Source organism: Ictidomys tridecemlineatus, chromosome 4, assembly GCF_052094955.1.
Source record: "Ictidomys tridecemlineatus isolate mIctTri1 chromosome 4, mIctTri1.hap1, whole genome shotgun sequence".
Taxonomy (NCBI): Eukaryota; Metazoa; Chordata; class Mammalia; order Rodentia; family Sciuridae; genus Ictidomys; species Ictidomys tridecemlineatus.
The window spans coordinates 145,033,407-145,060,393 of record NC_135480.1 but is presented as its reverse complement, the minus strand read 5'-3'; the positions used below and the strand labels follow the sequence as shown (position 1 = coordinate 145,060,393).

General features: G+C 40.8%; 1 protein-coding gene across 11 annotated transcripts in view; it reads right to left on the bottom strand.

Annotated features, from left to right (window-relative positions):
* Positions 1–26,987, bottom strand: part of Smarca2 (SWI/SNF related BAF chromatin remodeling complex subunit ATPase 2) — a 165,659-nt gene that overhangs the window by 28,089 nt on the left and 110,583 nt on the right. The window contains exons 1-2 of one of the 11 annotated variants that reach the window (XM_021725614.3): positions 2,152–2,264; positions 809–904 (exon numbers count right to left, since the gene is read on the bottom strand). The exons of the other annotated variants lie outside the window; for them this stretch is intronic. Of the exons in view, the coding sequence (XP_021581289.1) occupies positions 809–901 (93 nt within the window). The 5' untranslated portion in view covers positions 902–904; positions 2,152–2,264. Of the gene's footprint in view, positions 1–808; positions 905–2,151; positions 2,265–26,987 lie in introns of those variants that run through there. 11 annotated transcript variants of the gene reach the window in all.

The following is a 26,987-nucleotide window of genomic DNA, read 5'->3' as shown; positions in this document are numbered from 1 at the left end:
TTTGTTCCTCCTGCCTCTCAATATTGCCTCCAGTATGCAAATGCTAATCAATCCTTTCTCGTAGCTGAAAGAGCTCTAATCATAAGGCAATTACCTTCATTTCTCCACAGCACCAAACATGGCTAATATTTATGATCATGTGAGTATAACAATCAATATAAAGAGTGATTACAGCTCAGACATAATTTCTTTCACTTATGTACAATGCCTCCTGCAAAAAGAAAGGTTTTGTGAAGAAAACCTGGTACAGAACACAAAACAACCTGGCATGTTAAAAATGCCACTGGGATTTAAAAAATGTTTCCTATGCATCCTCCAAATGTGCAAATCCATAGAAGCAACATGCACACAGACAGAATCCTCAGGGACAGCCTGAGCCTAGGCCTTAATAATCAAAAGACAATTTCCATCACGATCCTACAGTGTTCAGATAACCAGTATGAAGGAGGCGAGAGCTGATGAGTTATGAGGAAAAAGAAAAAGAAAGGAGGAGAAAAAAAAAAAAGCTCCACATTATTTCATTAATATTCATTTGCCTAAAAAGCAGGACACCCACTATACAGCTAAACACACTGCAGCTAAGCGAAGACTGAGAAAAGGAAATTGTCCCGCATATCTTGGAGGCTGAACATGCTAATAATAAATACAGCATGCAAGGCTGTCAACAGTTAATGGTATTGCTCTCCTCAAGCACCCAGTCGCACACAGAAATACGGAGAACACCGGCTTCTGATGTGTTACACACCTACACATGCCTGGGATGTACTTCTACTGAATCTTCAAGACGGCAACGAAAAAGGATATTTACCTTACCACTATCAGCAGGCCGGCTATCGGAAATCACAGTTAGTGGGGATAAAATTAACAAGCCAGCAAAGCAGCGAGCTGCTAGTCTCTTCATCAGCTGATCAGGAAAAAAAAGAGAGCTGGGAAAGGCTATGTTTTCATATACAAGTAATTTTATTTTACTGAAAATTTAATACTGAAAGGATTGTGGATACTCAAATCTGCTGTTTCATTCTACCTACTACAAGGCCCGAAGCCTTCCTCCTTCAGCCTGTTTTAATATTGACAACTACTTATCATATTTTTTCCCCCCTTATTATTCCAGGCAGCAGAATTAGAGATTTTAGCTCAGGTGGTTTCTGATTCTCGCTCGAATTTTAGCAATTAAGCCAATAAGAAAACAAATTAATATTCAAATTTTATTTTAAAAATAGAAACAAGGTATGCTTTCTTTTTGTATTTTATACCTCATTCTTGTGCTTTTTTAAAAAAATATGCTGCATGGTTTGGGAGCAGTCAAACAATTTTTAAAACAGAAGACAATTTTTTTTTTCATTAGATGCATGTAAGTAAAAGCAATGTGCATGTTCTCAGGTTCAAATATTTTAAAACAATGTTATTCTTCTCTTTAAAGAAAATCCCGAGCAACTGTGATACTTCACTTTCAGTTTCATGCTGTAAAATTTTTCATTGTTTTTCTTTTCAGTGGGATAAAGAAAGAGGGGCAAGTTGTGAAAAGACTATTTTACTCTCACCCCCTTTAATTGTGAAAAAAAAAAGGGAACAAAGCATAAGCTTGTGATATTTGGACTCTTAAATCTCGAAATCAGTGAGTAGCTAAGAAGCTAAAACAAATTAAATTGCAAACAGAACTAGTGAAAGATGTTTATTACAATTGCTAATACGTGCAGATTGTTATTAAATCTAGGTCCTGGAATGACAAGGAAACACACAAAGTACTGACCATTATTCCCCTTAAATTAAGGCTTTATGCAGGAATGCAGAGAGCTACAAAACACCTTCCCTCCTCCCTCCCCAAAGACCCCAACCACATCCATATGCAGTGCGTCAGGCTCTGATGGCTGAGGGTCTCTTTCTAATGGAAATCAATTCACTACATATTTCCCAATGCTTTTCGCACTTAAAGGGTAGAGTAAGATTTCTCCTGCTTGTCAGGAAAATTCTTCATGGAGATAAACTGTTCTTTTGTTTTAAGAGATTATTTATTAAACTAGCTCAACTGACTCAACTCAGCGCTGGAGGAGGGGGGGGGGCACAAGAGAAAAAAAAAAACAAAACAAAACAAAAAAAAACTTGCTATACAATGCTAAAAGTACTACCCCATAAAAGAATTCCCTTCCAAACCTTTTACCAGCACAATAATGAAATAAATCACAGAAGCAAACCCCCAGTTTCCGACTGGTGACGTGTTGCGCAAGAGTGCGAGCCCTAATTCAACATACAGAAGGCTCCCATGCCGAACTGCCTCTAGATTTAATGAAGTGAATAGGAAGGAAGTCGGGGGAAAAAAAGTGTACAAATAAGAAATTAACACTTTCCTTCCCTACCTAAACGGTGTGCTACAACTACAGCGAAGTTTGGTGAGGCACCTCTTTCCTTAAAGGCACACTGCACCCATTTGGCTCCGGATGTCACGAAAAAAAGCCCCATATGGTGATAAAAAAAAATCCCCAGCCAAGTTAAAAGAGTTAAGCATATTTCAGCCAGCGTTTTCCTGAATGAAGCTGGAAATTACTCCTTCCTCCACTGGATGGCAACCTTTATTCCCCCCCTTTCTTTCTCTCTCTCTCTTCTTTCTTTCAATTTTGCTTAAAAGAAAAAGGCATTTTCATGACACAAGGATGTGCAAGAGCAAGATGCAGACTGGCTCCCTCTTCAATTAGTGCTTAAGAAAGCAGCATGGGGGTTCTGACATGCAGGAGACAGTCGCGCAGGATTAGCTGCTTTCTAGAGGAAGCACTTTGCAGCTTGCAAAGCACATGGCAGACCGGGGGAATCGGCCACACGTGGTTCCAGTCGTGGACCTCTGTCATCATGACACACACCAACTACATCTTTTATGAAATGATGGAAGGTCCAGAAAGTAGGCATTGTGCTTGTTCTCAGCCCGCTGGGGTAATGAGGTGCTATTATATGTGACTTCACAATGCCACAGCAGAAGGGATCCTGATTATGAATAGGTAAACAGGGACAAGCACACAAAAAGCCAAAAGCCAACTCTGGCGCATTGTTTCCATCTCTGCATCTCCAAGTCCACCAAGCAGCTCAGCACAGCCTTCACAGCAGAACAAACCACCTTTAAAAACATCTAAAGGAGCCATTCTAAAGATATTCAGACAATACACAGGAAATTCCTTCCATGTTTAATGGGAAGATCAGTATTCCAATTCGGATATTTAAATATCACAATTGTTACTGCCCAATGACCGGTGACATTTCTCCCTGGGGGCGGTGGGGGTTCTTCCTCTCTTAGAAATTCTACTGAGGACCCCAAGATGCTGCAGGGGTGGGAGCGGCTAGAGAAACCAAGGAAATTGGTTTCTAAAGACAAGTACTTCATAGGAGAGCCTTCTGAGGACAAGCACTGATCAGCAAAACCTCCCTCAAGCCCTGCTGAGACCTTGCGAGACAGTAAAAGGTAATGACCCTCCAAACTGGAAGAGAAATCATAAACAAAAAAGGCAGAACTTTAAAGAAAATTTAAACTACCATGTATGAGGAATGTTCTCATAATGGGAATATTAAATAACAACAACAGACACAAAGCTCTTCCTCAAAGATGCCCCACGACCATAGTCACTTAGGGTGAAACTAAGTGACTAAGTAGTCTAACTGTAGACCTTTTGGATGCAGAATTTCATACTTAGGGTTTTGATTAATGATAGGTTTTTTGGTATTTTTTTTAGTTTGTTTGTTTCTTCATTATTACCATCTTTGAAAGTAGCCCCTTAGAAATGAATGCATAAAGGAATGTCGTTCAGTGGTAGAGTGCTTGCCTAACATGCAGAAAGTCCTGAGTTGACACCGAGCACCCCACAATACAAAATGTACGCACAAAATTGAATTCCCTAAAATGAAATAAGGCGGAGCCAAAACGACAAATACTGCATGATCCCATTCAAAAGAGAAAGGAGAACAGTGATTGGCGGGGTAGAGGGATGGGGAGTTAATGTTCAATGAGTAGAACTTCAGTTTGGGACAATGAAAAAGTCCTTGAAATGGACCACACAACAATATGAATGCACTTCATGTTACTGAAAGGTACACATAAAAATGGCTAAAACAGTACATTTTATATTATATGTGTCTTACCAGAAGGAACAAAGTCTCTAAATCAATCAAATTTTCCAAATATTAAGGAAAAAAAAAAACACAAAACAACCACAGGTTTGTACATGTTCCTACCACCTCAAATGCTTACACGCAACACTAGTGACATCTGGGGAGCTTTCCCTGGGAATGTAAAACTTTCAGCATTTCAACAGGTGGCACGTTCAATCTTGTCCTGGTTAATGACTAGCAAGAAGTCCATTCAAAATCTCCACTTAATGATGTAAGAAAATACAGGACATATCTATTTACAAATTTTATACTTTAACATGCCTCAAATATTCAGATGAGTTGATATGAAGGCTGTTTTAACATATGACCCCCCACCCACCCACTGCCATGCAAAAAAACTGATGATATATTCATTTAACCAGACCACCCATTCACTTCTTATTTCACTCATTTGTCAAGTTGAACACCAATCTTACTGCTAGCTCCCTCTCAGTTGGACTGACATGTAGGATGCTGGCCATGGACAAAGCAAACTGAGCCTCGATTAAGTGAATTTCTGGTACAGTAAGTTTTTCAGGTTTATTTTAAATTGTTGTTGTTCAATAACCTCAGATCACTTTAATAGAAAGAAAGAAAGAAAGAAAGAAAGAAAGAAAGAAAGAAAGAAAGAAAGAAAGAAAGAAAGAAAGAAAGAAAGAAAAAACAAACTTCTCTCTTTGTACCTATAGAAGCTACATAAAGAAACTGGGGACTAGTGTAGAGGGTTGAGGGGAACAAGAAGAGTCACAGCTTTTATATTTCAGACAAGGTAAATTAGTACAATATTTCAAGAAAAGCAATTTGGAGTTTAGAAGAAGACAGTGAGTTAAGGGAGCATAAAAATTATTATATGCAATGCAATCAACTAAGAACCCATTTGTACCTTTTGAGCGGTACTAAGCTCAGTATTCTGTTCAGGGAATGACATTTAGATTTAGTAGAGGGTAGCCCCCAACACATCTGGTCTTGAAGACCCTACCAAATACAAACATAAATAAAGGATTGATACTGTTCTTACCAGTTAGGCACATGTTATATCCAGCTCCCTTGGGTGGAAAAAAAAAGAACCTGAGAGAAATCTGCAAGCCTGCAGGAGGCTTAGAGAAACAGCAAAGAATTTCAAGAAACACGTTTCAGCTTTCTCATTCCAAGACCACTTGTCCGGTTACTCTCAATTCACAAGAGCCAGAACTCCACCCACTTGGCTCTTGAGCAGGGCCAATTCTGTACTTCGAGGTTCTCAGTACATTAAAACAATGGAGAAATGCCAAGAGAGGGTTAACAAATTGTGGTATAATTTTAATGTTTACTATGAGCAACTTAATGCTTCTTAAGACAGACAGGTAAAATAAAACACAATGACTAAGATTATGAATTAATTTGGTGATCATGTCCAAAGGCATAGTGGAGCTTGAGTCAAAAAATAGATCTCTTCTAGGCTTCCCTTTCTTAGGCCATCCACGAGGTACTGATCCCTGAACCCAGGTAACATGCTATCACAATAAATTCTTTGGTCTATGTATCCATTATGGTTAAGAGCATTAAATTAATATCAGGGTGGTAAAAAGGGACCCTTGGGCTTGAGGCAGATGCAAAGAATGTTCATGGATAGCCCCGAAAATGAGGGGTAGGATGGATGCAGAGGGACACACACAATTGAAGCAATACTAGAAATCAAAAGCAGATTAGTTTGAGGCTCTTTGATGATTCAACCTCAACCACAGTTAAGTCTGGGATTGAACCCAGGGCCTTCACATGGTAGGCCATTGATCTACCTCACTGAGCTACATATCCAGGGCTCTTAATAAATCTGCAAATACTCATTATTAATACTTCTGCTTCTACTGCTACGAATGCGACCACCACTGCCATCAGCACCAGTGGTTAAAACATATTGTTTGCCAGGAATGCAGGGCTTTATGCTCTTGTACTCTTTTTGTCCTCACAGCAATCCTATGAAGTAGGCACAATTAATCTCCCTTCACAGAGGAGGAAACTGAGGCACACAGCAGTGCACCATCTTGCTACAGAACATACAAAAGTAGCTGACTTAGCATTTGAACTCTGGGAGTTGGGCTGCATAAACCACACCCTTAACCAGGTGGCTATTTTACTTTACAGCACACAACAGTTTTGTTTTTCATCAGTCAAAAGCTAAGGTATATTTTGCTAGGTTCAGGTGAATACTGCAAGTAAAAACAACATGGTCCATCCCAGAAAGACTCCTGGCAAAGATCACGTGTGCACACCCATGCACAATCCTTACTTTGCACGGAGCGTGGCACCATAAAAACAACCAAGCAAGTTGATACTGTCTAAAGCCATTTTAATAATCAATAGGGGGGGCTGGGGATGTGGCTCAAGCGGTAGCGCGCTCGCCTGGCATGCGTGCCACCCGGGTTTGATCCTCAGCACCACATACCAACAAAGATGTTGTGTCCGCTGAGAACTAAAAAATAAATATTAAAAATTCTCTCTCTCTCTCTCCTCTCTCACTCTCTTAAAAAAATAATAATCAATAGGGAAATTATGATTGTTTCACTACCTTTAAACAACTTATGTCAAAATATTAAACACTGACTTATTGTCGGTTACACCTGTATAGGGAAAAACGAACATTTACTTAGTACTCTAATTTAATGTATCAAACGCTGAATGGTAAAATGTTTTATATCTGAGTAAAAAAAATGATTGAGAGCATTTTGGATAGCTCTTGCCTCCTCCTCTTCAAATAACTTATGACACGAAGCAAATCTTTTCTATGCCTTGGCAAACTGCCATAATTCCAAGTTTACATCGGCTTCCAGTATTTCATCCTTTGCCCTTTCAATGCTATGAAATATCTCACAGTTCCTTTAATGTGAAGGAACTTTTGGCCAATGCCACTTCCTTTGGGACATCTTAAACTTTTTCCGCCAAAATCCCTGGCTAAATATCTAGTCTTCTCTTTATGGCCACTTTGCAATCTTACATCTTCTTCCTTCACATAAGTTCTCAACAGGTTGCTTTCAAAAGATCTATTTTATCAGCCTTAAAAACTGGATGATCATCATAAACCTGCCTGCATTAATCCTCAGACTCTGGGTGCAGATTTCACAGAGGCATCCTTGCTTGAACTAGTGGTGTCACAAGAGAGTCTAACAGTAACCCTTTCATGTTGACACTGAAATAAAGAGGAGAGTCTTTACAGGTAGTAAAAAATTCCTCTATAGTCTCCGTGTAATTATCATTTTCTTTAAAAAAGGCAACTAACTTCCACACTTTTGCCTGAATTCTACCTACACTCACTGGGATTATATTAATATGGTCTTCAATCTAAAGTAGAAGTAAATACTCAATTTCAACCATAAGTGGCTTTCTGTTCCTAGTCAAATTTAATCTAAAATACCCTGAGTTGACTTTACCTTGTTTTTGACATTCAGCAGACTTTTTCCAGGTGCTCTGTATCGAAGCTCCACTCAGGCCCAGGTCCTGTGTTGTCTTTACTTTGCTGCAGCCATTTTCAAATGTCATAATAAAACCAACTGTTTGTCTTGTCCTGCACTATTGCTTCTTGTTTCATTAGTGCAATTCCACCTTTGGTGGCCAATTCCCTCTCCTGATAAGCTATTTTTTAAGATGTCCCTTAGGTTTGTCACTGGAAGACAAGGAGGCAACACAACTACACACTTTGCTGTCTGTGGCTAGACTAACAGATGTTCAGATTAATTACTGGCACATTTTGAAAGAAGTGAAGTGACTGGTCACTGGCCATAACATGCACCTGTTTTATAGTGATTTGTGAACTGAAGAACTAGCAGTAAAGCCTAGACTTTATGTAAAATGAATCATAATTGCTATACTATATTGTTATGTGCTAAATTGTGTCCCTCCAAAATTCTATGTTGAGGTTCTAACCCCTATCAACTCATAATGTGACTGTATCTCCAGCAAGGGAAATTAAGGTATAAAATGAGCTGCCATGACTGTTGATCTTCTAAGAAAAGGAGAATAGGATTCAAGGGCACATGGAATATTGACCATGTTTAAAGGAGGCTATACTGCAAGCAAAGGAGATAGGCCCCAGAGAAAACCATTTCTGCTGACACCCTGATCTCAAGACTTTCAGCCTCCAGATCTGTTGGAAAATAAATTCCTATTGCCTAAGCCACCAGTCTGTGGCATTCTGTCATGGCAACTCTAACTAACAATACATATGTTAATTAAAACTTGTTAGAGAACTGGTGTTTATGTCACAGTAATGGAAATTTGTAGTAGTGGAATGGTGTAAAGCAAGCTGCCTAGATGCAGGTATGCACCTCTCTGAATAAGTGACAGCAGACTTTGTTTTTCATGCCATCCTATAATGCAAGGGAAACTGCTCTACCCACAACACCTGCTGCCTGGGCAGCCACATTCAAAATCAGGCGACTTCTCCCTGTTCTGTGAAAATGGCTGCCTGCTCTCAGAGTGACCTGACTCTAGACTTGTGTGGGGCCTAGCAGGAGGTCACTCCATAAACAGAGAGTGATTGGCTGAGCCAGTCTGTTCACTTCATTTAGGGATCTGAACTATAGGTGTGAAAAAAATATGCCTGGATGGTGTGGGAGTTGAAGCACAATAAAGGTCATGAGCATCTAGGCTAAAGATATCATAGGTAGAATGCATGAATAAACAGAGGCAGGCAATAAATACACTACATGAAGGAACAAGAGAGTAGCTGGACCCATGGAAGCTCAAATTGCACCCAAATAGACATTTAGCTCAGCTATGTGCAGATACAAGAATACATACAGATATTTAAATATATATATATGCATGTATGTACATATATACATACTCCTATGTCACTAGGGTGTCAGTAGTAGAGTGCTAACTCCAGTTGAAGATGAGAATACAACTTTAAAATGTACAATAAATTTCTTGTCTAGTTTGTATACAGTTCTAAATATGTTTAAGATTGTCAAATATGATTATCCTTCCTACTCTACTTAACAAAGCTAAAATTTCAAAACAAAACTGAGACTTACTTAGCTAAAAGCTATATGCACATGGCAAACAAAACTTAACTATGCAATAAGTTTTAAAGTGAATCTTTTAAAAAAACAAGAAATTATAGCAGAGATAAATATGACCTTGTTTTACTAATAAACATGGTTCTATTCTGGCTTCACAAGGCTTCCATAGCTTTTTTGTATCTTAAGTCAGGACTAATAGTTTTGCTGGGAATCCACGGCTAAAGTTGAGAGGGATGGAGTGGCAGAGAATTGATGCAAAGAGACAGAGTTCATTGAAGCCCAGCCAATGATTTGCACAAATAGATGAGCATAGGAACTGGCTAACTGGCAGTTGCAAACATATGTAGAAAACAACCCCTAAAATGCATTGCAGAAAAGGAATAACTAGAAAGAATTTTAAAGACTGTACACTTGTTACTAAATCTGAAGGAAGTCAAGAGGCTCCATCATTGATCTCCCCTGAGGACCCTACCTCTGACAAATACCTGCCTTGTCTGGGCCTTTATGCTTTTTACGGCTTGATTCAAATACCAACAGGTATTTTTGTTCCCAAATGAGTTGATGCATGTGCAACTACATATTTTAATAATATATTACAATGAAATATAATTGTGAGGAGAAGGCTCTCATTTCTACAAGCAGTGAGTACGAAGACTAAAAAAGCTGAAGCATGGTGGCACACACCTGTAATCCCAGCCACTCAGGAGGCTGAGACAGGAGGATTCCAAGTTTGATACCAGCAAGATCTTGACTTAAAATTAAAAATAAAAGGACTGGGGATACAGCTCAGGGATACACTGCTTGTCCAGCACGTGTGAATTCTTGGGTTCAACATCTACTACCAAAAACAAACAAACAAGCCAAAAACACTCCAAAAAGGTATGTTTCTTTTCTTTTTTTTTTTAAGAGAGAGAAGAGAGAGAGAGAATTTATTTTTAATATTTATTTTTTAGTTTTCGGTGGACACAACGTCTTTGTGTGTGGTGCTGAGGATAGAACCCAGACGCATGTCAGGCGAGCGCACTACCGCTTGAGCCACATCCCCAGCCCAAAGGTATGTTTCTTTAAAAAAAAAAAAAAAAAAAAAAAAAACTCCAACAGCACTGTTGAGTCTGGCAAGAGCTGAGCTGCTATAATTTGGGAAGAGTCTGCACTCAGCATGCTTTGTTAGTATCAAATTCTCATCAACTCTAAAAACACCCAAACTGGAGATCCTAAGTGACAGTTAAGGCTTTAGTTGTACTTTCTGGAATGGTGAAGGTCACAAGGAAGGTCAACTTTGCTCCTTTGTCTCCTGGTCCATTTCCTCCTTCATTTAGGGATCTGAACTATAGGTGTGAAAATAATATGCATGGATGGTGTGGGAGTTGAAGCACAATAAAGGTCATGAGCATCTAGGCTAAAGATATCATAGGTAGAATGCATGAATAAATGTATTTTTCTAACGTTCCATTAGTCAGATCTTAACTACTTCCTACTTCAGGTTACTGCCCTATCCAAATTCCTATTTTCCACAGTACTTTGATTCCAAGTCTGTCCGACTGTCTGAAATCTAGAGATTGCCAGGACCTGGTCTTACCCAGTATGATTTGCCATTAGCCCACTGAAAGGGTCGGATGTGTGGAACCTCAGAATTCCAGGTTGAAACCCTAACCCTAAGGTAGCAGTGTTAGAAGATGGGACACGTGGGAGGTGATTAGATCACGAGGACAGGGATTTCATGAGTGTGATCAGTGTCTTTATAAAATAGGCTCCAGAAGGCTCCCTCACCCCTACCATGAGAGGGCAGAGCAAGGAGCTCCATATGAACATGTGGCATTACCAGACACCAGACCTGCTGGTGGCTTGATCTGGAATTCCAGCCCCCAGAACTATGAGAAATACATTTCTATCATATACAGGTTACCCAGTCTAGGGGCTGGGGATACAGCTCAACTGGTAGAGTGTCCTATACAAGCTTCAAGATCAGCTCCCCGTTCGTTCCCCGCCTCCACCCCCTCTCCCAATGCCTTAGAATCCTCCCCAGGTGCACCAGATCATTTTGACAATTTTCTGACAGAGGCCTTCCTTTTTTTCTCAGCCCCCCTACAGCAGCACCCAGCAGAGACACGGGGATAGGAGATTAGATACTATAAATACAGTTGAAAACAAATGCAACTTTTACACAGGGCTCCCTGGGAAAACTCCTGTATCTATTTACTGATCACTGAGCATGGATTCAAGTGTATTGGTTCTAGATATTTCTATGTGATTAGCCAAACTCTAGCACCAAACTGTCTTTTCCCTGCATCACCCTTTCTTGCCTTCCCTCTGCTGTCCAGTTACAAATCACCTCCACGGATGATTCTACTTTCTGGCCACACAGTACAATTCCTGAGCACCCACAAGAGCACTCATTTGTTCAAGTTACCAAAAGCCTCCAGATTCCTGTATCTTAGTCCCATCTAAACCCTATTTTATTTACTTTCTCCTCTGCTATTCCTTAAAAATCACTTTCCTATTTTGCTACTATTGTGTTTCCCTACTTCATCTAACCTCTTTTGGGATCATTCTCCCCTCTTACCTGAACATTTCCCTCTCCTTAATTGCACATTCCCAAACTTCTCCATCCCCGCACCCCCATTTTTCATTCTCATGCATTGTAAACAAGCAGGCAAAGGTCTCACAGTCCCCTTCTGAGTCCATAGAAGACATTTGAATGAGGTTGATGCTCTTAGCAGTAACAAGGAGCCTCTGCTGGACCCTGGGAGGACTCACTGCTGCAGCATTTCACAACTGACCTTCCAGAAGGGCTACAAGGCATTCCTAGGAAGGCTGTCAATCCTGGCACTCCTGGCTGGGGACTTCTCTATGCACACTTGGATATTTCTATATCTGGACATAGATCCATGCATGGTTCAATATGGTGAACGTCTTCTTAGCAGCCCCAAACTACTGATGGGAGTTACCTGAGATGATCCCAATCTCTCCCCCAGAGATCCTGGCTTCAAAAACTCTCCCTCTCCATATTGTACTTCTGTTTGGAGAATCAGGATTTCCCCTCTCCTACTGAATATTCCAAATCAAGGTCATCATTTTTTCCATCAACTGAGAAAATATTCTTCATTATGGATCCTTTTGTCTCATCTAAGGGTAGCATCATTTCCTCCCAATTTTCTAGGCTTAAAACCACCAATTTCCCTTATCACACTCCACCTTGCTATCAGCCATCCTGTAGTTTACCTCAAAAGTACTTCACAGTCTTTTCCCTCCAGACATCCTTGCTCTGGGACAGGTCTCTCTCACAAAGTAAAATTAATGGCATCCCTTGGGGGTTTTCAATTCATCCTTTACAGTGCAAATGGTTACCTTTTGTTTAGAAGGATGGACAGATCCATTTGTCCATTCATTCTCCTATTTTAAATATGTTGGGCTCTGAATTTTTGGTATATACCTAAACAAAGTCCAGATACCTTGGTAGGCTTCAGGGTCTAGCCCACTCTAGTTCTTCCTCCCTGTTTCTATCTGTATAATAACTATGTGTCCACACACAGAGTCACAGCATGGAAGAGTCCTCACACATTTCCAAGCCTCTGTGTGCTTCTTTTAGCCTGGAATTCTCCTAATCCCCATTGCTTATCCAAATCATGTTCATCTTTTAAGAAAGGGCTAAAATACCATCTATTTTAATATCCTACCTGGTCTGTCCTTTTCCTGTACTTTCACAACGTAAACACTTTCATTCAGTTGGTTTAATTCTGCTTGTTGTAAGTTTCTTTTGTTTGAAAATGGGTCTGAGTCTCCTATCAACCTGAAATCTCTTTCGGAAATTTCTTGAAAAGTTTTAAAAAAGCTTCCAATGGTACAGAGATTGATGTTTTGTTCACTAGTGGGACCCCAAAATCTTGCTGAAGTAAAAATCAAATCTTTGTTGTTTACTCCTCTGCTTTCTCAAAATGACAGGGCTTACCAAGGAAGCACATCCTAACACCTGGCTTAAGTGATTACTATTCAAAGGAAGGCTCCACAATTATACTGTGAATTAAAATAAGCCAGATAAATGGAGCAAGATGAAGACCTGTTTTTAGTTTATCCTGCTCCAGCTCACTTCTTGAAAACTGCCTTTATTTTAACTGGTAACACTATACAATCTTACGTCTTGCTTTAGTTTTGAGAGTTAAATGGCTTAAAAAAGATGTTCAACCCTACAGGCAAAAAAGGAGCATCCAATGTCACCACTGAGCCCTGAAGCGAGATCAAAGGCAGAGCAAGCTCTGAGACAGCGCCAGGTGAAAAGGAGGGCAGATAAGGGCCCAGCTTCCCTCCAAACCAGGGTGGAGAAACTGACCTGTAGTAAAAGCCCACAATGTGCTACTGGGCCGAAGGAAATTCACAAAGGAGCCCCTCTGCAGGAGGGGCTGAACTGCCCTCAGGGTTAGGTCTTATATCACCTCCAGGTGCCTGTCTTGAAGCTTTCTAGCAAGAGACCTCTCCAAGGTCATCAAGACCACCTGTTCTCTATCTGGCTGCAGCTCCCCAACCTGTTCAAGAAGCAGATGGGATTCACAAACCAGGAGCCCCTTGGCTTGGTGAGCAGAGGGGCTATAAACCGAGATGGGATTTACTTGTCTTTTACCAAACTCCACAGTTCCACAGACTTGCACAGATGTACATTATCAAAATGTAAAAGGCAATAACCTCAACATTCGACTTTTGCTAAACAAATGCACTGTTGTGAACTAAATGCTAAATCCCCCAACCATATTCCCTGCCTGTCAGGCTTAATTCCCTCATCTGTAAAATGGGGACAATAATATGTATTCCAAGTCCTTAAGGGAATCATTAATGTATAGCATCCATCCTAGTCGGACCTGATAAGGCCCAAGAAAAGGGGCTCGTGGCACATACAGCTTAGTGGCAAAGTGCTTGCTAAGAATGAATTTTGGTAATGAATTCTGGCTAGAAATCTAACCCTGGAGAGGGGATAGGAATGCTGTTTGCCAATTTTCTGGAAGTAAAAAAGCAGCAACTAAGCAACTATCTAACACAAGAGAGGTGAAAAGTCAGAGAGAGAGAGAGAGAGAGAGAGAGAGAGAGAGAGAGAGAGAGAGAGAGAGAGAGAGAGAGAGAGAGAGAGAGAGAGAGAGAGAGAGAGAGAGAGAGAGAGAGAGAGAGAGAGAGAGAGAGAGAGAGAGAGAGAGGAGAGAGAGAGGAGAGAGCACGCGGGTGAGCGCACAAACAGCTAAGTTCTGTTAAGGGAAAGGAAGACAATCTCTATGCCAGTGTGAGAGGGCATGCCCCCACAAATCCTTTCATGGCCTTCAAAACAAAAAGGCAGTGCTCTGGCACCAGGTGCCCTGTAAAACAGGGTGTTTGTTCTCCAGGCAGCATGGAAGGACATGCAAATACCACCAACCACAAGGACAGACAGGCTGAGGCTTGATGGGCATCAGCGGGTGGGATTTGCTGAAACTACTACAAAAGAGCTGAGCCTCTCAACAGATTAAAAATACCTCAGAAGGTAATGGCACCAAAATAACCTCTGTTGGTTAGTTTTTGGCTCCTTCTCCAATCTTGTTACGGGAAGGTCAGTAAGATTATAGGTGATTCTATTTTGTTTTCTTCACTATCCTGTATCTTTCACTAGGTTTTTATGACAGGAAAATGTCTCAAAAAAACCTTTAAATTTCTTATTTAAAAGAAAAACAAAACTCTAGGTATTTTGGATAATGACTTAAGAAACGTAGAGACACAAAATAGTCAAATCATCAAATTAATGTAACCAGATAAAATGGTAACAAAATATTTACCAGTGGATTCTGAAACTAGGTTTGTTAATTATGTCAGTGATTCTCCAGGAATATTGATAGTGTGGTCTGTTGAATTTCATCAAATATCCTTGTCCATGCCTTCCAATGACATACTGTGGGACATCCACTTGGCATGAGGTGGTATTGGTTCCAGGATCCCCCGTGGATTCCAAAACCCACAAAAGCTCACTCCCTTATATAAAACAGTATAGTATATGCATATAACCTACACAATCCTCCCATATTCTTTAAATCACCTCTGGATTATTTATAATACCTAATACTATGTGCATGCTATGTAAATGACTATTATATATACTGTTTAGGGAATAATGATATGAGAAAAATACAAATATGTTTAGTATGTACAATTTTTACCCCCAGTATTTTCCGTCTGTAGTTGACTGAAAGCATGGATGTGGACCCCACAGATGCAAAAGGATGACTTTACCTTGACATTAATGTGCTGATTTTTTTTTTAAGTTAAAAGGAATACAAATGGATTTGGTCTTGATGATTTTGGGGAAAAAATGATTCTTTCAATGAACTACTTGGATCCATTTTGCAGCTGTTATATACTCTGCTAGGTAGTGTGCAAAGGATTTTTAAAAAAGGACCAACTGGAATGCTTCTTGATGACAGGGTGCTAGGCAGTTCTAGGTTTTGGTTTATGCAGAATAGCTGAAGCCCCCAACCACCCTGTTGGGCTGCCCATCACCATCTCTCTAGCACGCTGGCATGGCATCCATCACGGCCCATCAGTCTTGACTCTTCATCTTGACTCTTCAAATGCTACAGACAACCAGATGGGACCCTGAAATCTGCAACCTGGATTACATACCGAGTCCACGAACCTGTCAGAGAACCCTCTGCCAAGACTGTGTTATCAAGAAAAAGTCTGACTGAGAACACAAGAGTCTGAGTTCTACTTTCTGATAACCGAGTCTCACAGAACTGGAGGTGGATAGAGGCAAACCCACACTATTCTTTCTAGTATCACCAAAAGCAAAGCTACAGAATGACAGGGCAGGAGAAAAGGGCTTGCTCTCCTCCTTGTTTTACACTTTAATCTACAGACATGGAAACTGAGGGTCCGGGAGGTGTAATGACTTATCCAAGAGGTCGCATAGCAAAGCTGTAACAGATGTGTAACCAGAGACCCTGATATCCTAATACTTGATCCAATTCCCTTCTACTAAATTATCAGTGGCAGCGGTACAAGAAGAGAGCAGAACCACTGGCAATCTTTATAAGGCTCCACTTTTGAAGACGATATAATTTAAAATGGTTTCTACAAGGTCCAAGGGAAAGATATTCTTTAAAAAAAAAAAACACACAAATAGCATCATGCTTGTAAGGAATGTGCTTTCTTTGATACACTATGAGCAGTAACCTTTAATATTATATTTCAGAAGAAGTGGCCACCCAAGAATCCAGGTTTGCCTAAAGCAAAATGTCATGGTCCCATCCGCAATTTTTCATGATTCTGATAGTTCATTCTTTAATAGAAAATAAGAAAGGATCTAAAAGGCCGTGTGACATTATACTTTAAATCAGCATGCTTATATGGGGGACTCTGTACAAAACTAAAAAACAAAAACCCAATAAATTTAGTATTTTATGTCTTTTAACATTGAGTTAAATGAGCTCTATTAATCTAGTTTTTGCTGAAAAAGAAGCTAGAAGACAGCTGCTATAAAATCCATGAGGATTTCTGAGGAATAGCTGGGTTGAAGCAATGGTTGTGCTTTTTAATTCAAATTTAAATAATCTCCATCAATGTGTTCTGAAATTAGAACAGAACCTTCACATTCTTGAAAAGCTCAAAAGCACTTTCATGTCAAAACAGCCCGCCTTCCAAATTCTTTTAAGAAATCTTTCCGTGAAGATGCAGATCGCTGGAATCTAATAGAAGGCCAACAATTGCTACCTTGACCCATATTACTAAAAATAAAACGTGATTTTATTAACTTTGCCAAAAAAGATACGGACTGCCACCAAATCTTCTGTAGCCCTCATTTCCGCCCAGTGCTTTGGCTTATTCGTATGTATTTATTGAGAGCTCACTCTGAGGACACAGCTGCTCCAGGTACTGGGACACAGCAGTGGAGAGGGTGGGCAAGGCCTTGGCCTTCCTGGAGCTTAATGCCAGTGGAAAAGGACAAGATTCCCTGTATAGTGGCAATCACTCAGGAAAAATTAATGCATATTAAGTGACAGTTATTGACAGGTGCTGGATAGTTCAGCAAGGTAGTCAGGAAGGATCCCTTGCAAAGAGTTCATTTGAACAAGAAGAAAAAGTGAAGATCTAAGAGACAGGCTTCGAGAGTGCAAAGGACCAGAAAGACAGTCGTGTGGTGCAGTACCCAGAGAGCAAGGGAAGGAGATGACTGTAGCCTCAAAACTCTGTTCAAGGGTTTGGATTCCACTAAACTTATAACGAGAGGCCACTGGGAAGTTTAAACAGGGGTGGTGATCAGAGCTGATATTTGTTCTAGAAAGTTCCTTGTGACTCCCCTGGAAGCCAACTGAGCTGTTGGGAACAAAGAGGACATCTACCCTGTACAACTCTAGGAATCTGCAAGCATCGCATGCTCCAGATCCTTATTACCTTGGCATCTAACCCTGCATCTCTTTTTCCTTTGTCGAAGAATGAATGTGCCAAGCTGTACTTCTTTTTCCCTGGGAGCCTTGCTGGGTTATTAGAAACTGCACAAACACAGGTGTGGCTGATGGAAAGCTCAAGTGTCCTGGCAGCAACAAGAAGATGAAACCCCTGCCTTCAATGTCCACAGGCTACATGGTTTGGCCAAGGAAGCTTCAGTTCCTTCCTCCTCTAGAAGTCTGAGGATGGGAAGGGACACTTGTCACAGAAAGTCTAGCATTAAGTAGAATACATGCTGTTTGAACTCTTGATTTCTTGAACAGTGAAAATCCCTATGAGTTAGAGCCTCTCACAATCTGTTTTCATCTCTTAATTCCCATCTGTGTATACTTGGAGACCTGCTCTTGACAAGCTCTTCAAGGTGGCTAACTGTGCAATATTATCTCTAATAGCATCTCTCAAGTCTGGCTCTTAATTGCACTAATAAGACAAGCAGCCATGACTCTGAGGAATAACGCCTTAACAACACCACTTTGCTGTCTAAGCATAGTGTATGGCTCAATGTAATCGATAATCAATACATGAACATTGATTTGAATTTGTTTTTACACAGTTTCCATGTATGCCCTTAGATGTAAGAAGGCAGGAGATGACCATTTTATTAAAAAATCACAGAAAAGCAGGACACAGTGGTGCATATCTATAAACCCAGCAACTCAGGAGGTTGAGGAGGAGGATTGCAAGTTCAAGGCCAGCCTCAGGAACTTAGTGTGACCTTGACTCAAAATAAGAAATAAAAATGGCTGGGGATGTGGCTCAGTGGTAAAGCACCTCTGGGTTCAATTCCCAATAACAAAATAACAAAATAAATAAATAAATGTAAATTAAGTAAAACCACAGTACAAAGTAAAAGCAAAAACAGTTTTATGCTTTTCAGAGGTTTCTTTAGATTTGTGGAAGGTCCTCCACAAATCAAAGATTCTATGCAAATTACCCATGTCTTAGACAGTTTGGGCTGCTATAAAAAAGTACTGATGTGATGGTTATTTTATGTGTCAATTTGAGTTGGCTAAGGGATGCCCAGATAGCTCCTCACACATTATTTTTGGGTGTCAGTGAGGGTGTTTCTAGAAGAGATGAGTATTTGAATCAGTAGACTGAGTAGAAAAGGTCTGCCCTCACCAATGTGGGTAGAGATCATCCCATCCACTGAGCCAGAACAGAACAAAAAGGCAGACGAAGGGTGCATTCTTTCACTCTTCATGATCTATGACATCCATCTTCTTCTGCCCTTGGAGGCCAGGGCTCCTGGTTCTCAGGCCTTTGGAATGCAGTGACCCCTCACGTGGTTCTCAGGACTTCAGATTTGGACTAAATGACATCACTAACTTTCCTGGGTCTCAAGCTTTCAAGATGGTGTCTCGTGGGAGACTTCCTAACCTCCACAGTTGCATGGGCTGACTCCAGTAATCAATTTTCCCCCCCTGTACTGGGGATCTGTTTTAGTCAGTTTTTTCATGGTTGCAATCAAAAGACCTGACAAGAACAATTAGTTGTTGGGGGGGATTAGTGGAAGAAAAGTTTATTTGGGGCTTACGAGTTCTCAGTCCACGGATAGCCAACTCCATAACTCTGGGCCCAAATGAGTCAGAACAGCATGGCAGAAAGGCTTGACAGAGGAAAACAGCTCAGGATATGGGTGCACAGGAGCAGAGAGCTCTGTTCACCAAGGACAAAATATAAACCCCAAAGGCATACCCTCAGTGACTGATGTCCTCCAGCTATACCCTGCCCGCCTTTGGTTACCCAGTTAATCCCAGTGGATTCATCCACTGACTGAGTTTCAGCTCTCATAATCTAGTTATCTCACTTCTGCTCCATCTTGCATTGTCTCACACATGGACTTTTGGGAACACCTCATATCTAAACCAGATCAGGAGCAAACCCAGGGTCTCACACACTCTAGGTGAGTGCTCTATCATAAGTCCCAATCTTCTCTTAAATATCTCCACATATCCGATTGATTCTGTTTCTATGGAGAACTCAGAGCTTATAAACATAAATTTGTCTCTCACAGCTCTGGAGGCTAGAAGTCATAGAACAGAGTGCACGATGCTCAAGTTCTGTGAGGATCTTCTTTTGGCTTGTATGTGGCTGATTTCTTGTATCCTTACATGGCAGAAGATGACTAGAGAGCTCTCTGGTGTCCCTTTTGTAATGGCACTAGTCCTATTTATGCGAGCTTAACTCCTGTGACCTATAAAAGCCTTCCAAAGGCCCCACCTCCTAATACCATCACATTGGGGTTAGGATTTCAACATAGAGATTGTGGGGGGATATACACATTCAGTCTACAACAATCAACAGACCTGTCCAAGATCCATACTCCAAGTTCCTGGTAGCTAACCCCCATGTTCTCTCCCCATATTCTTCCTGCAGGCATGGAGGCTCAAGTAGAAAAACAGAGAAAAAGATGGTTAATGGCTGAGAGAGTATAGGTTGGCATGCAGTTTGGTACAAAACCAGAGAAAAGATGGTTAACAGATGAGTATGTACAACTTAACTTGCTTGAGGTGGATAAGCCTGTGGCCAAGTCCCATAACATATCATCTTGGTGTGTGTAAGGAGGTACTGAGGATTAAGCCCAGGAGTACTTTACCACTGAGGTATATCCCCAGTTGTTTCTATTTTTATATTTTTGAGTCAAGGTCTCTCTAAATTGCTGAGGTGGGCCTTGAACTTTTGATCCTCCTGAGTCACTGGGATTACAAGTGTGTACCCAGTTCATGGTATCTACTTTTAATTCCAGTAAAAGGGGTTTCTTTATCCCTCATTTTAACCTTTATCCAGTCACCTCAATCCTTGCCTTCAAGACATAACAGTTTTTTTTTCTTTTTCTCCTACTATCTATTAGGTTTTTCTTTGAAATAATATTTTTCTTAATAGCTAATATATGTATTTTGGGACCTTTTAATATGCCAGATTCTATGTACAACCTATACTCACATTTGAACCTCAGAATAACCTCTCGAGCAGGCGCTAAAATTTCCCCCATGGTTCAGAAGAGGACAACAAAGCTAGGAGAAGGGATCGGGGCACTCAGAGTCCAGTGCTAACGAGGTCAGTTGGAATTACATTTTTCCTTGGTTCATCAGATTCCAAGGCTATGCTCTCAATTCAATACCCTCATCTCTTCAGACAGACAGCCATCAGAAGTGACAGTTCCTTTTCTGATACTCTCCTAGACAGGGAGAGTGAAGTCACCTGCTCTACCTTCCTATAGCGTACTCCACCCATGGATGATGACTTCGTGTCGCCTTATTGATTCACACCCTCCCCAATAAGGTGAAAAAGTGCAGAAAACCAAATCTTAATTTATTTCTCTGCATAAACAAAGAAAATTTGCTTGATCTAAAGATCATGTGAACTTGTTGGGCCTCCTTTGTATCTGTAAACCAGATTTAAATTTCTGTGATGATTTCAATGACTGAGTTTGATTTCTGAGGTGAATCCTGATTTTGAAGGAAAAAAATCAAGACCAGAAATTCCAGGCATTAGGTTAAAAAAAAAAAAAAACGATCAAAATAAGCCTCTCTCCTTCTCAACCTTTAATATTTATTTAGTTGGCTCTCTGAGGACTGTTTCTTCTGTTGGATTTACCCCACTGAATGCTGACAAAGGGAATATGCTAAGGTCCATCTGCTGTTAAAACAGTCTAGACAACGGATATGAAAATAAAATAAAAACTGTAGAAAGTTATTAATTTCTTTTTTTACTACTGTCAAATAGTTCCCCAAACAATTCGCAACTCTTAGCACCATTAATTAGTTCCCTACTTCCATCCTGAAGTACTGAAGAATCTGGAATTCGGCAAAACCCAAATCTATTTTCTAGGGCCTTAGCTCTCCCTTGTGTATAAAGACGGAAATGCAGCTTGCAAGAAAATTTTGCCCCAGTAAATCTGATGACCCAATTTTTAAAGCTAAAATGCCACTTGATAAAAAAAAAAAAAAAAGGAAAAGAAAAGTCTATTCTAGGAAGTTTTATACCTTATAACAAAATTCAAGGACATATTATTTAAAGTGACAAAATAAAATCAGGAAAATATTAAAAGTATTATGTTTTAGATACAGGAGCCAAAAAACCTTGCCAGTGTAAAATAAAGTATTTTTAGAAAAAAAAGTGCATCTCCAGAATAACTAATGCTCCACGCTGAAACCCAGCAGAGAGATTTCAGCCTATCTCTGATTTCAGGCTGGATCACACTTAATCCAGCCCAAATAGCAGAGTCAGGATTTCAAAGATTCCTAGACAGAGAAAAATCCACAGTCTACCTGTTCATACATGTGGGGAAATTTTTTATTTCTCACAGGGTGTTTCAACAGAATTTCACATATTTTGTTTGAAACCCCAATCTCTTTAACCTCTCCTCATACTTTTTCCTGTTCTTTGTGATTGAAGTCTCCAAGAACTTGTCTGCCTTTTCCTATGTCAATTTAACACTTTGGTTGTCTATGATACAAGCGCACCTAAAGGGGTTCATAATTCTATGTGCACACAGGCACTAACTATCTAGCTTTTTAAGACACCAAAGTAAGCAGAAAGGAGCCATATTCTATTACCAAGAACGCCTTCTACTATATATTTCAATACTATTTTATTTTGTATTCTCATACTTTAAGCTTTAGGAAGAAAAACACCCAAATCTTTTCATTGGGCAGCAGATATGATTATGGGGAGCTCACTCAGGCACATTAATCACAGGAAACTCAAGCTCACATCTGGTGACATCAATCAAGGAAAAGGGTATCCCGTCTCTTCTTTCCCTCAAGGTTCCTCTATGGCTGCTGGAACTAGCTGTAGCTATCACCAGATTTAAAGATCTGGGGAAGTGGGCCCCAGATCCATCAGTCACAAAGTATTTATTGAGGCCTAAATACACAAGGTGTTTCAAAACAAGAAGTTGTTCTTTCCTAAATGCCAGAAGCCTATGCAATATAGTCAAAATCAGCGTCCACACACTCACATCCATGAAGATCCCACAGAAGACAGATGAGGCCCTAAAAAAGGTAACAAGATACACCAGCAAATAAGAGGGACTGTAAATCAATTTGAAGATATCAGATGCACTGTGTGACAAAGGCATACTCTCCAAAATCAGTTCTCTCCACCCGGCTGGCAATTACATATTATACAGAGCACATAATCTAGATTGCATTCCAATTATCTTCAAGTGCTGTGGGGCAAAAATCACTCACTCAGCAATTAAATAAATTTAAGGGTTATCACTAAGTGTTTTAAGGAAGGGAAGGATTCTGAAGTTGGCAGAAGGACCAAAGGAGCAGGAAAGATGATAAATCAAGGCATTCCAGAAATTACCTTCCACCCCACTTTCTAACTCTTCAGTCACTCCAATTTTACAAAGCCCCTACCCTCAAGAATGAGGGCCACCTTAAAATGCCAGAAATATCACAGCCATCACATGGTGCAGCTCAAATTAAATTGAAAAAGCCTGGCCCACCAGGCTCATCAGAAGTCTGCCTTTTTGGTAGCTGGATGCCTGCTCTCACAGAAAAAGAACAGTGATACTCTTCCCAGAAATTATCAAGACAAGTCAATTATCACATGTCCTCAAATACATAGAAGTGTAATATGTAATATGCACACACCACACTATGGCAAAGTTACAAACAGGAATGAGCAGAATAGTTTAAAAATCACATTAATGTGCCACACCTTCTAGATGGGCCATCCCCTGCTCAGAAGACACCTGTCGCTTTGAAGAGGGTTAGGACACAGTGGGTATGCAAAGACAAGTAACATCTTGGATTTCCAAAATAGTATCAGGAGCCCACAGTCCCATTGCAATCTCAACCAGTCTCCACCCACAGAAGACATTAGGTGCTGGGCAGGGAAGCAAGCACTTTTAGGCGCAGACTCCTATACTTACAGGAGGAAATGCTGCTGCCCTTTTAAAAGACTAGGAGGGCACCTTCAAAGTTGTTTTTCTTATTTTGGTTAAGGCTCTTTGAAGAAACTTAAAAGAAACCAACCCTAAATTACCAAGTCATTGTGGCTCATTGTTTTTAGGTAAATGGAGAAAACTTTGCTCTTTTTTTTTTTAAATGTGGTGCCAGGGATTGAACCCAGGACTTTAGCACTCTACTGACTGAACTATATCCCCAGCCCTACTTCGCTCTTTATAATTCTAAATTCTAGTTCACCTGAGCTCACCATCTTCTCTTTTAAACATGGGAATGTGACCAAAATTGAGTATGCTCAGGAATGCACTTGCCATCTTTCTTTTTGAACACATGGTTATGATCTAGAACTGAGCACACTAAGGGATGTGCCTATCTCTACATGTGATGATGAGCCTTTCTCATTCGAACAAGCTTCTCCAGTAAAAGTCCTGCCTTCTTTGTTCAAGGAGAAACTACTTTGCAAATTAACTCCAGGGCTCTCCTTACTTTTGCAAGTCATAAATCTCTTCACACTCAGTCATCTCCTGGTTGTGCATCTCAGTGCTTTGTACTCACCAAGAAGCAAATGTATTGTGTCCTATCCAAAGAGTTCCCTCAGTTCCACAGGCCCTTGGCAATCAAGATCCAAGTCTGGTGGATGGGGATCTTCAGAAAGGCACTAGAAGCCACAATTACAGAACACTATGCCCAAGACACACAGGAAGCTGCTTTGTGACAGCAAAGCAAGAGAAACAGCCTTCTTCCATGGAGAGAAAAGGAGCAAAGAGGCAGAGAAGTACAAAGGTCAGTCCTGAAGACGTGACCTACTGCATAATAATGAATTTGTCTGGTCTTTTCCTGGATTCCCAGCATGGACTTTCTACAATCTTGGAATTTCTGAGTGACAGGAATATCTTTGCTATGTGAATGAAATGACTCTTGTTGGACCACCCTCCAAGTGGCTTCCCATGGGGACTGATCACCAGAATGACCAATTAAGTGATTAGAGGTTTGGGACTCTCCACCAGCATGATTTCCAGGGAAGCTGGAGACCAAGTTCACGCATGTGACCAATGATTTAATCTAGCATGCCTACATAATCAAGCCCCAATAAAAACTCTGGACACTGAAGCTCAGTGGACTTCCTGGTAAAGAGAATACACTATGAGAGTGATGTGCCTGGATTCTATGCACAGAGGCCAGGGGAGCCGGGATTCCATCGTAGGCCTTGCCTTCTGCCTCTCTTCATTTGACTGCTTTGCTTGATTCATATGCTTTATATGAAACTGTGGCTGTGAGAAGCATTTTCCTAAGCTTTATGAATCATTTTAGCAAATTATGGAATCTAAAGGATTCATGAGAACCCCTGCATTTACAGCCAGTTAGATGTATTCGAGGCCAGGGGATCCCCAAAGTGTGGCTAGTGTCTGAGTCAGGGCAGTCTTGTTGAGGACAGTGCCCTTTATCTTGTGGAGTCTGTGAGTGTCACTATGGGACTACAGTTGAGGTTGAATGAAAAATTGTCCTTCAAGGTCCAATCTGAGATGGTGGGGAGAGTGGAGTGAGGAGCATGAAAATGAGGCACTATAATTGCTCACAGGTGGATTTAGCAGGAAGTTAACAAAAAGTTTGAGTTTCAGGCCTCTCACAAGCTTTTTCCAAGGCTCTGGAATGATCCCTCAAGGGTATTCATATGATCTCAAACTTTTACAAAATCGGTAAACGTAAGACATGTTGTATTGCTTCCATGACCAGATTCTAGAAGCTTTGGGCTAGGTAAACCCTGGCAGTGACTTAGCCACAGGTGAGGAAAAGGCCAGCTCCACTGCATCCCACATGTTCTAGCTCAGTGTGGAGGAAGCAGTCAAAAGTTTGCAGATCCCCAAACAGGATACAAAAGAGCTGACAGTGTTACATGACCAATGAGGCCAGGGGTCTTAATGAGATGTCCGAATGTGGGACAGCTTCTGGCTGGAGCCTGTGGCCAAGTCACATGTCAAGCCCTCCTGGGACAGCAGTCCTGTAGAGAGACCTGTCGGAACCACAGGATGGGAAGAGAACCAGGTCACCATCCCCAAGGACATGCTGAAACCCAGCTTCTGCCTTTATCCAGATGCCATTTGGGGAAGGAAATTAGGATGGGAGCCCCCAGGAAACAGCCCACTGAGTAGGTGAATACTGAACTACCCAGCCCCCCCCAAATTGGCTACCATCCAAGAAATTAAAGTTTCAATGAAAAAGGGATTTCAAAGCAACTTAAAATATTCTCTCTTAAAAAAAAAAACTGAATTGTTTAAAACATTATGAATGCAGAAAAAAATATTCTTTAAAGTCCTCCACCTAAATAGCCTCTCTCTAGGACATGGCAAAAATTTTTAGCATACTATGATTATAGGGTAAAACCTGTTCATAATGAAACTATAACACATTTTAAAGTAAACAGCAGGATCACTTAAATTTGCCATACATGTGCTAAGGCAGAGACTGAGGCAAGACCAGAGTCTTGCCTTCTTGGACTTGGAGCCAGACCACATTTCCTAGTGTCTTTTGCAGCTGGACTGGCCACCTGACCAAGTTCACAGTGGAAATGTGGGCAGACATGGTGTGCAACCATTTAGGCACAACCCACCAGAGCTCCACATTGAGGGCGCCATGCTGTTTTCACCATTTCCATTCATGAAGACAGAATGACCAAGCTGGCAGAAGCTATATCAGCCTGCATCCCTGAATGACCCGCTAGAGAAAAAAGAACTTTTATCTGAGTGAAAAATAAACTTTGATTTTATATAGGTGTATCCGTTGCAGTCCAAGTAGTGAACATCACATTCTTATACATCATCTACATTCTTATATATCGATCCAGAGCTATTTCAATGTAGTGATCAATGAGCACTTATTATTTGCACATGGAAACCCCAAATTCTAACAACATATAGATCCAGCTGACCAACTAATAAAGAAATCAGGCAGGTTGGCAATGACCAGGAATACTAGGAAATTGGAACTGAACCATGATAGGACAAGCAAAGGAGTGTGAGTGCACAGTGGAAAGAAAAGCTAGCATTTACCTGTAAAGGCACCACATCAGAGGCAGCCGTTGAGTTGGGCCTTGAAGGATAAGCAAACATCAAAAGAAAGAGGAGGGTAGGGAAATTTCTTCCAGAAGGAACATAAGTCCTGAAACATTTTATCCATGGGGCTGTGATGCTAAAGACAGACAACATATTGTTCTATTCAATCTAGGGAATAGAATCAAGGCCAGTGAGAAGCAGCTACAGGGAGAGAAGCTTCCACCCAAAGGGGAGGAAGAACTAACAATCTGGGCTGACCTTGAACCAGAGGGGCTATGCAGACAAAAAGGTAGTGTGCTTCCTTTGAGGGCTGGCCAGCCTCTTGGCATGGGCACTGCGCAGGCTGCAATTTAAGCACGAGATGGTAGCTGCACCATTCAGCTGCCTTCCAACTCTGGGATTCTGTGTATCTCTGATGCCTCAGCCAAGCAGCC